This window comes from Panulirus ornatus, chromosome 57 (assembly GCF_036320965.1).
Source record: "Panulirus ornatus isolate Po-2019 chromosome 57, ASM3632096v1, whole genome shotgun sequence".
Lineage (NCBI taxonomy): Eukaryota > Metazoa > Arthropoda > Malacostraca > Decapoda > Palinuridae > Panulirus > Panulirus ornatus.
The window spans coordinates 30,849,480-30,861,025 of record NC_092280.1 but is presented as its reverse complement, the minus strand read 5'-3'; the positions used below and the strand labels follow the sequence as shown (position 1 = coordinate 30,861,025).

The 11,546-nt window shown below is 42.6% G+C and overlaps 1 protein-coding gene across 13 annotated transcripts in view; it reads left to right on the top strand.

The window, feature by feature from the left end:
* The first annotated feature begins 207 nt into the window (after positions 1-207).
* LOC139766404 (uncharacterized) overlaps positions 208-11,546 on the top strand; it is a 93,034-nt gene continuing 81,695 nt past the window's right edge. For 8 of the 13 annotated variants that reach the window (XM_071695020.1, XM_071695033.1, XM_071695021.1 and 5 more), the window contains exons 1-2: positions 225-311; positions 11,030-11,260. In XM_071695020.1, coding sequence (XP_071551121.1) covers positions 11,203-11,260 — 58 coding nt within the window. In that variant the 5' untranslated portion in view covers positions 225-311; positions 11,030-11,202. Of the gene's footprint in view, positions 312-10,768; positions 10,827-10,871; positions 10,896-11,029; positions 11,261-11,546 lie in introns of those variants that run through there. The other 5 variants (XM_071695018.1, XM_071695015.1, XM_071695016.1 and 2 more) reach the window with 5 other exon arrangements.

Below are 11,546 nucleotides of genomic sequence, written 5' to 3'. Positions count from 1 at the left end.
GTGATGACGCAGATCATAGTAGGAGGGAAGACGTGCCCAACACAAACATGGACCTTCGTCCAGCGGGTGAAGGAGAGAGAGAGAGAGAGAGAGAGAGAGAGAGAGAGAGAGAGAGAGAGAGAGAGAGAGAGGGGACTCAGTAAGGTAAGGAGGTGTGTGTGTGTGGGTGGTGGCCGTGTGACGTGGGCAGGGCGTGGGCTGCCCGCTAGCCAGGCGAGGACGATAGTTGGAGGTGAGTGGGTGAGTCAGTGAGTGAGTGAGTGAGTGAGTGAGTGGACGGGCGGGTAGGCAGAGGCCAGCCAAGTACGTAGGTGAGTGAGTACATATGTATGTAGTATTCAGGGAGGCAGGTTAGGGTAGGTTAGTTAAGGTAAGATAAGGTTAGGGTAAGGTAAGGTTACGGTAAGTTAAGGTTAAAGTAAGGTAAGATAAGGTTAGGGTAAGTTAAGGTAAGTTTAGGGTAAGGTTATGGTTAGGTAAGGTAAAGTTAAGGTTAGGGTAAGGTAGGGTAAGGTAAGGTTAAAGGTTGGGTAAGTTAAGGTAAGGTAAGGTTAAGGTAAGATAAGGTTAGGGTAAGGTAAGATTAAGGTAAGGTTAAGGTCAGGGTAAGTTAAGGTAAGGTAAGGTAAAGGTAAGGTAAGGTAAGGTTAGGTCAGGTTAGGTAAGGTTTAGGTAAATACAAGTGTTGACCTATTGTTAGATTGTTGTGTTGTAGAGAAACTTGTGATGATAATATCTGAAGTAAGGTAGATAATCTGGAGCAAGATAGATAATGATTATATCTGAAGTAAGATAGATAATCTGGAGCGAGATAGAAAATTATTATATCTGGAGCAAGATAGATAATGATTATATCTGAAGTAAGATAGATAATCTGGAGCGAGATAGAAAATTATTATATCTGGAGCAAGATAGATAATGATTATATCTGAAGTAAGATAGATAATCTGGAGCGAGATAGAAAATTATTATATCTGGAGCAAGATAGATAATGATTATATCTGAAGTAAGATAGATTATGATTATATCTGGAGCAAGATAGATAATGACTATATCTGAAGTAAGATAGATAATGATTATATTTTGAGCAAGATAGATAATGATTATATCTGAAGTAAGATAGATAATGATTATATCTGAAGCAAGATAGATAATGATTATATCTGAAGCAAGATAGATCGTGATTATATCTGAAGCAAGATATATATATATATATATATATATATATATATATATATATATATATATATATATATATATATATATATAGTGATTATATCTGGAGAAAGATAGATGTAGAAATGATAATTCGATCAGGAGAAAGATAGATAGATATATTGGACAGACATTTGATAATTTCGTGATGACGGCCTGGCACACTGTCATCATCACATGACCTGTTATGTTGATCATGTGATGATGTATCACATGACCTGTTATGTTGATCATGTGATGATGTATGAGTGCCCTACTGCTGTGGTGTAGTGATGTTTCACTATACGTAGCCATACATAATGCACCACTAGTTAACTAGGTTGTTCACTATACGTAGCCATACATAATGCACCACTAGTTAACTAGGTTGTTCACTATACGTAGCCATACATAATGCACCACTAGTTAACTAGGTTGTTCACTATACGTAGCCATACATAATGCACCACTAGTTAACTAGGTTGTTCACTATACGTAGCCATACAAGTATATACAACAAGATGTACAGGAACGTACGCGAAGGTAGAGCGAGTCTGGAGGTCATTCGCAGGTTTACATACATACATACATACATACATACATACATGTTGGAAAGGATCACGATTTTGCGCGAGATCAAGTATATTGCTGAGTCCACAGGGAAAATGAAACACGATAAGTTCCCAAGTGCACTTTCGTGTAATAATCACATCATCAGGGGAGACACACAAGAGAGAAATATAACAGCCAGTTGATATAGAACGAAGAGACGTAGTTAGGACGCCATTTGGTAAACATGTGATTGTCCAAGACAGACAACGAGCGTATCATAAAGTCATTATGTGGACAACAAGGTGATTTGTTTACAAATTTTATCAACAATAAAGTTATCCAGTTTGTATAGACTATCACAGATATTAAGATTATATTTCTTTGTGTATTTGATAATAGAAGATTCAATCATATTTCTTTTGATACTGGAGTTAGAGTCAGTAACTGAGATGGCATTACTCCAGTCAATACAATGATCATAGTTTTTAACGTGATTAAAGAAAGCATTTGATTCTTGTTCTGTTCTTATACTATATTTGTTGCTGAAGTCTAACAAAGATCCTTACCAGTCTACCCAACTTAAAATTTATCACAATTTCTACATGGTACTTTATAGATGCACGCGAGAGAATTTTCTGGTGAGTTCCTGATTAAGATATTCTTTATAGTATTATTGTTGCTGAAGGCAACATTTACATTAAAGGATTTAAGGAACATGGGAAGTAAAGTAAAATCATGATTGAAAGTAAGAACTAAAAAATTCTTGGTGTCAATGGGAGGTTTGGGCTCAAGTCTATAAAATGATTTCTTTGCTAACTTAAGGGATTTATCATTGAAAGATCTAGGGTACTTTAACTTAGATCCAATAGAATATATGTTCTCAAACTCATCATTAATAAACTCAGGACTGCAGATATGCAATGCCATAATGAACATAGATTGAAATGATGATAATTTAACTCTGTCAAGTTGAGTAATAATGGATATGTGAGTATACATTGGTAGGTTTTCTGTGTATGCTAAACTTAAACTTGTTTCCTTGTCTATGGATCATGTAGTCTAAAAATGGTATATATCAACTGACTTATATTTCTCTCGTGTCTCCCCTGACGATGTGATTATTACACGAAAGTGCACTTGGGAACTTATCTTGTTTCATTTTCCCCGTGGACTCATAGGAACATACATACATACATACATACATACATACATACATACATACATACATACATGAGCGTCTGTTAGTGAAGACTGTGGGCGTAAGTTGTCCCATGTGGACCTAAGTTACGTAATCAAGTGAGTGGAAGATTTCCCGGAGGACATGACACACAGTGTCCGAGGAGGGGATTCTGGACGCGCCTCAGTCAAGGAAATGATTGTGGTCGTTACGTTGTAACCCCCATCATGACTACCCCACCCAACACACTCCTAACTACATACATATATGATAATAATAATAATAATAATAATAATAATAATAATAATAATGATAAAAGATAATGATTAATAATAATATTATTATTATCATTTATATTTATTTTATTTATTTATTATACTTTGTCGCTGTCTCCCGCGTTAGCGAGGAGCGCAAGGAAACAGACGAAAGAATGGCCGAACCCACCCTCATACACATATATATACATACACGTCCTCACACGCACATATACATACCTGTACATCTCAACGTATATATATATATATATATATATATATATATATATATATATATATATATATATATATATATACATGTACATAATTCATACTGTCTGCCCTTATTCATTTCCGTCGCCACCCCGCCACACATGAAATGACAACCCCCTCCCCCCGCATGTGCGCGAGGTAGCGCCAGGAAAAGACATCAAAGGCCACATTCGTTCACACTCAGTCTCTAGCTGTCATGTATAATGCACCGAAACCACAGCTCCCTTTCCACATCCAGGCCCCACAGACCTTTCCATGGTTTACCCCAGACTCTTCACATGCTCTGGTTCAATCCATTGACAGCACGTCGACCCCGGTATACCACTTCGTTCCAATTCACTCTATTCCTTGCACGCCTTTCACCCTCCTGCATGTTCAGGCCCAGATCGCTCAAAATCTTTTCCACTCCATCTTTCCACCTGCAGTTTGGTCTCCCACTTCTCCTCGTTCCCTCCACCTCTGACACATATATCCTCTTGGTCAATCTTTCCTCACTCATTCTCTCCATGTGACCAAACCATTTCAAAACACCCTCTTCTGCTCTCTCAACCACACTCTTTTTATTAACACACATCCCTCTTACCCTATTATTACTCACTCGATCAAACCACTTCACACCACATATTGTCCTCAAACATTACATTTCCAACACATCCACCCTCCTGCCCTGGGGATAGGGGAAAAAGAATACTTGCCACACATTCCCCACGTGTCGTGGAAGACGACTAAAGGGGACGGAGCGAGGGGCTAGAAACACTCCCCCCTTCGTATTTCAACTTTCAAAAAGGGGAAACTGAAGATTATTATTATTATTATTATTATTATTATTATTATTATTATTATTATTATTATTATTATTATTGTTGTTGTTGTTGTTATTATTATTGTTGTTAATATTGTTGTTGTTGTTGTTGTTGTTAGACATGTTTGATGTAAGAGGTACATATGAATGCTACCTACAGTGGACAAGTTGTATGCAACACACTTCTTGAAGCTGTGGTGTATGAAGCAACATTCATCTTTCCTCCACCAATGACTGAATGAGTGAGTAAGTCAATGAGTGAGTGAGTCAATGAGTCAGTGAGTCAATGAGTCAGTGAGTGAGTGAGTCCATGAGTGAGTGAGTCAATGAGTCAGTGAGTGAGTGCGTGAGTGAGTGATGTGTTGAGGTGTCACGTTTTCCTCAGTCTTCACTGGGTGGTAAAGTGGTGCCTGTGTTACCCCCCCCCCCCCCCAACATTATTGTTTCCTCATGTTATGAATAACTTGACACACACACACACACACACACACACACACACACACGTGCAAGTGTCATGTTGACACAGTAAGGCTATGTCATTTACCAGTTGTTTACGTCATATATTCAAGAGTTGTATGTATTTATGTGTACGTAGGATTACATTAATCTTCTGTAATCTTATGAACAATCAAATTAGCCTTGTTAGGTCAGGGGTTGTGGAGGGTTGTAACGGTACGTGTCACAACCTTCCTGCTTCTTATTATGACCAAAGTGGCTTGGAAGGGCACCAGCACGACCAGGTGTTTGTATACATGATATTCATAATGAACTTATTATTGTTCATAATTGTATACATGATATTCATAATGAACTTATTATTGATGATTTGTTGATAATTGAATGCAGCATTATAAATGAAAGTTTGGTTTAAGACGATGTAGAAGATGGGGGATGTGTAGCTGGGTTAGGGTTTAAATAGTGAGGTGTGAGGGTAATGAGGTTGTCATGATGAAGTACAAAATGTGAAAGAATGAGAAAGACGAGTTTAGCTGATGATATAACCATGCCAAGTATGTGGTTGTCTGGTGACACCTGGCAACTGGGGGTCTCTCTCTCACACACACACACACACACACCTCACCCGGTTATTTCAGGTCTAGGTTTAGAGTAGTGTGGGTCCCCACACACCCACACACACACACACACCCACACACACACACCCACACACACACACACACACCCACACACACACACACACACACCCACACTGGCACCGACAACATGCACCAACACTACTCATGTTGCTCCTGCTGGCTGTGACCCTTGAGGTCACCTGACCTGACTGGGAAACACATTACAGAAATACTAACGTACCGTTGTGTTGCTTGGCGTACCGTTGTGTTGCTTGACGTACCGTTGTGTTGCTTGACGTACCGTTGTGTTGTTTAACATATTAAATTGTTCCTAATTAAACGCCGTTCGTCCAACCTTCACCTTTCTTTCGTACGTGAAAATGTACAAACATTTTATTTGATTAATGAAAAAAACGTTTATAGAAATAACGATAAAGGACATTATGTATGATGGCCACACAAGCAGGTAGTGTGGCTTGAGGAAGCAACACACACATGATGTATGTACGCACACGACATTACCCCATGATCTTTAGGTTCACTCATAATGAACATTATGGCGACACTGTTGTTGTACATCAACGTTGGCTACACTGTTGTTATTGTAGTACATTTGTGTACATGACTGCTGCTATGCTCCTGGATGTGGCACCAAGATTGTAATGTTTATATCAGACGTCACAAGATGTTTTGGCCAGGGTCATCAAAGATGTTGGTTCTACATACAACTTTATATGTTCTTACTTGTCTTAACATTACATTGAAACATAACTTAAAGTTTCTCTTGCATTAAGACGCACGTGGTCCTACACCTGGTGACCTGCGTGTACGTGGTCCTACACCTGGTGACCTGCGTGTACGTGGTCCTACACCTGGTGACCTGCGTGTACGTGGTCCTACACCTGGTGACCTGCGTGTACGTGGTCCTACACCTGGTGACCTGCGTGCACGTGGTCCTACACCTGGTGACCTGCGTGCACGTGGTAGCTAGATGCAGGTGTAATGTGTACAGAGTGAGTGGTTGAGAGTAAAGTGTGGTAATATGTACAATGATCGCCCTAATCTTCACTTTCTCATCATTGGAGACATAGAAATGTTGTGTTGTCACTTTACGATAACCCGAACAATTACATATAACTAAACTTGTCCACAAAAATGCGAGAACGACTCATACTACTGTAGTCAGTATAGTGGTATGAGTGAGGGGTTTACTGTGGTCAGTAGAGTGGTATGAGTGAGGGGTTTACTGTGGCCAGTAGAGTGGTATGAGTGAGGGGTTTACTGTGGTCAGTAGAGTGGTATGAGTGAGGGGTTTACTGTGGTCAGTAGAGTGGTATGAGTGAGGGGTTTACTGTGGTCAGTAGAGTGGTATGAGTGAGGGGTTTACTGTGGTCAGTAGAGTGGTATGAGTGAGGGGTGTTCGCTAGGTGGGTGGTGATGTGGAAGGGCCACTAACCTGATTCCATGTTATTATTATTAACCTAACCTAACCTAACCTAACCTAACCTAACCTAACCTTACCTAACCTAACCTGATTCCATGTTATTATTATTAACCTAACCTAACCTAACCTAACCTAACCTTACCTAACCTAACCTGATTCCATGTTATTATTATTAACCTAACCTAACCTAACCTAACCTAACCTAACCTAACCTAACCTTACCTAACCTAACCTGATTCCATGTTATTATTATTAACCTAACCTAACCTAACCTAACCTAACCTAACCTTACCTAACCTAACCTGATTCCATGTTATTATTATTAACCTAACCTAACCTAACCTAACCTAACCTAACCTAACCTTACCTAACCTAACCTGATTCCATGTTATTATTATTAACCTAACCTAACCTAACCTAACCTAACCTAACCTAACCTTACCTAACCTAACCTGATTCCATGTTATTATTATTAACCTAACCTAACCTAACCTAACCTTACCTAACCTAACCTGATTCCATGTTATTATTATTAACCTAACCTAACCTAACCTAACCTAACCTAACCTTACCTAACCTAACCTGATTCCATGTTATTATTATTAACCTAACCTAACCTAACCTAACCTAACCTAACCTAACCTTACCTAACCTAACCTGATTCCATGTTATTATTATTAACCTAACCTAACCTAACCTAACCTAACCTTACCTAACCTAACCTGATTCCATGTTATTATTATTAACCTAACCTAACCTAACCTAACCTGATTCCATGTTATTATTATTAACCTAACCTAACCTAACCTAACCTGATTCCATGTTATTATTATTAACCTAACCTAACCTGATTCCATGTTATTATTATTAACCTAACCTAACCTAACCTGATTCCATGTTATTATTATTAACCTAACCTAACCTAACCTAACCTAACCTAACCTAACCTAACCTAACCTAACCTAACCTAACCTAACCTAACCTAACCTAACCTAACCTAACCTAGCCTAACCTAACCTGATTCCATGTTATTATTATTAACCTAACCTACCCTAACCTAACCTAACCTGATTCCATGTTATTATTATTAACCTAACCTAACCTAACCTAACCTTATATACAACATAACCTTAATGGGTCACTCACTGACCCACCCACTCACTCACTCAGACCCACCCACCCACTCACTCACTCACTCACTCACTCACCCACTCACTGACTCGCGGTTAAATAATGATGGTTGAGTATGCCAAGTGTACGTGGGTAGCGGTCCAGATGTGTTGATAATAACACTTGTGTTGTTGACTTGTTGACAATACACCTGTAGTTTATCATGCACGAAAACTTGATTATGGCATGACTAGCCCCGCCCCCCTGCACAGCCCTGGGGGCGGGAGGAGGGGTTGGAAACCCTCCCCTTCTTGTATTTTAACTTAAAGGGGAAACAGGAGTCAAGGAGGAAGTGGTCATCGAAGGCTCAGATTGGGGCCCCAGTGTGAGTGTGTGTGGATGAAAGGAGAGACAGGTAGGTAGTATGTTTGAGGAAAGGAACCTGGATGTTCTGGCTCTGAGTGACACGAAGCTCAAGGGTAAAGGGGAAGAGTGGTTTGGGAATGTCTTGGGAGTAAAGTCAGGGGTTAGTGAGAGGACAAGAGCAAGGGAAGGAGTAGCACTACTCCTGAAACAGGAGTGGTGGGAGTATGTGATAGAGTGTAAGAAAGTAAGCTCTAGATTGATATGGGTCAAACTGAAAGTGGATGGAGAGAGATGATTCATTATTGACGCTCATGCACTTGCTCACGAGAAGAAAGATCATGAGAGGCAAGTGTTGTGGGAGCAGGTGAGTGAGTGAGTGTGTTAGTAACTTTGGTGCACGAGACCAGCCACTACTGACGTATGATTTAAATGCCAAGTTCAGAGTATAATGGATGTACATTGGCTGCTCGGTGTTGTAAATGGAAGTAGTGAAGAGCATGTGGATTTGTGTTGTAGCAGCGTAGTGTTGTAGTTTATTGGTCAGATGGTGTCATATGGTGTTGATGGGTGTTGTAGCAACGTAGTGTTGTAGTTTATTGGTCAGATGGTGTCATATGGTGTTGATGGGTGTTGTAGCAACGTAGTGTTGTAGTTTATTGGTCAGATGGTGTCATATGGTGTGGTGCAGGGAGGAGGCAGCTGTGGTATGCCAGTAAGGTGGTGGTGGTGGTTCAAGGTCACCCACCCACCACCCGACACTTGCAGGTCCTGCAGCCTGCCTCACCTACCTGCCTCACCTGCCTGCCTCACCTACCTGCCTCACCTGCCTGCCTCACCTACCTGCCTCACCTGCCTGCCTCACCTACCTGCCTCACCTGCCTGCCTCACCTGCCTGCCTCACCTACCTGCCTCACCTACCTGCCTCACCTACCTGCCTCACCTACCTGCCTCACCTGCCTGCCTCACCTACCTGCCTCACCTACCTACCTCACTTGCCTGCCTCACCTACCTGCCTCACCTACCTGCCTCACCTGCCTGCCTCACCTGCCTGCCTCACCTACCTGCCTCACCTGCCTGCCTCACCTGCCTGCCTCACCTGCCTGCCTCACCTACCTGCCTCACCTACGTACCTCACCTGCCTGCCTCACCTACCTGCCTCACCTACCTGCCTCACCTGCCTGCCTCACCTACCTGCCTCACCTGCCTGCCTCACCTACCTGCCTCACCTGCCTGCCTCACCTGCCTGCCTCACCTACCTGCCTCACCTACCTGCCTCACCTGCCTGCCTCACCTACCTGCCTCACCTACCTGCCTCGCCTGCCTGCCTCACCTACCTGCCTCACCTGCCTGCCTCACCTACCTGCCTCACCTGCCTGCCTCACCTACCTGCCTCACCTACCTGCCTCACCTGCCTGCCTCACCTACCTGCCTCACCTGCCACAAGATTATCTTAACCTGTACGCTATGTTGTTGTTGTTGTTGTTGTTGTTGTTGTAGTTCTGGTAAATTGTTCATGATGCAGGATGACTGGTGGAGGTCAGGTAGCCAGGCCTCACACTTACAACCACATAATTATGTCTTACGCTTCTTCCTTCACTCCTCTATTCATTTATTCCTTCCTTCCTTCCTTCCTTCAGTAAGTACAGTCACGTGAGCACCCACTAACTGTCTTCCTCCACATTACAATAATTAATTTGTTTTGATGATTTGCATGTTGACTGGACCGGAACTAAGAAGTGTGGGTTGTGCACTCCACACGTCCAACAACTTACTTCAAACTGTACCGAATTATAACCACAACAACAACAGGTTGTGATCATGATGGTCGGTAAAGTACCACAAGTGTTGTAGTCTGACTCACGTCTTCGTAGTGGTCGACCAGATTGAGGGTTGGTTGTTATAACATGTTACCGTAGTCAGGTGTGTGGGTAACCTGGCTCTAGGTGGAGGAAGACGTCATCCACTGTGGGTAACCTGGCTCTAGGTGGAGGAAGACGTCATCCACTGTGGGTAACCTGGCTCTAGGTGGAGGAAGACGTCATCCACTGTGGGTAACCTGGCTCTAGGTGGAGGAAGACGTCATCCACTGTGGGTAACCTGGCTCTAGGTGGAGAAAGACGTCATCCACTGTGGGTAACCTGGCTCTAGGTGGAGGAAGACGTCATCCACTGTGGGTAACTGGCTCTAGGTGCAGGAAGACGTCATCCACTGTGGGTAACCTGGCTCTAGGTGGAGGAAGACGTCATCCACGGGTGAGACAGAGTTGGTTGATTGTAATGGCTTCTAATTATACCTCTGACCACATCACCCACACCACCACTTTGTACCAGACTACAACACATAAGGTTATGCGACATAGTGTACAGTTGTAAAGTCAACATAACACATCACGTGATCACATCATGATGTGGCTCACACATGATATTCCTTCTGAAATGTAGGAGGGAACAGCAAGTGTGTGTTCACGTTTTCTTCTGTGTTGACATCACTCTCCTGAGGTCGGTGTGTGTTGGGAGGGGATCCCGGGGGGTTGTGGGTGGCTGGCTGGTGAGGGAGGAGCAGCAGTGAGTGGCTGAGCTAGGTTAGTGGTGGACCCGCGTCACATCTCGCGCATTACTTCTCCCACAAATCAGTTTCTCAACAACTCTAGGTTGTGGCATCACACCTACCTACCTACCTACCTACCTACCTACCTACCTACCTACACTGCTGGAAGATATAGTTAGCGACGTGAGTGACTTTTCTTATGTAGGTCACTAACATAGTGTTTTCTTCCGCCCTCAGAAACACAAGGAAGATGATCAACATGTGTTGTTGATCCTACAACACTCACCTAACATAAACAACCACAACTGGTTGATTTCCCGGTGAAATAAAAGTGTGTTGGTGTTGGTGTTGGAGTGTAGTGGTGGTGGTGGAGCGTCAGTGGAGTGTGGTGGTGGAGGTGTGAGGGAACCATGTCTCAGCGTCTGCCAGATAGTCCATTCAGGGAGACAGAATGGGACCAGCGCCTCGGTAAGTACACACACGCACTCCCACCTAACCTAACCTAACCTAACTTCGGTAAGTACACACACACACTCCCACCTAACCTAACCTAACCTAACTTCGGTAAGTACACACACACACTCCCACCTAACCTAACCTAACTTCGGTAAGTACACACACACACACACACACTCCCACCTAACCTAACCTAACCTAACCTAACTTCGGTAAGTACACACACACACACACACACACACACACACACACACACACACACACACACACACACCTAACCTAACCTAACCTAACCTAA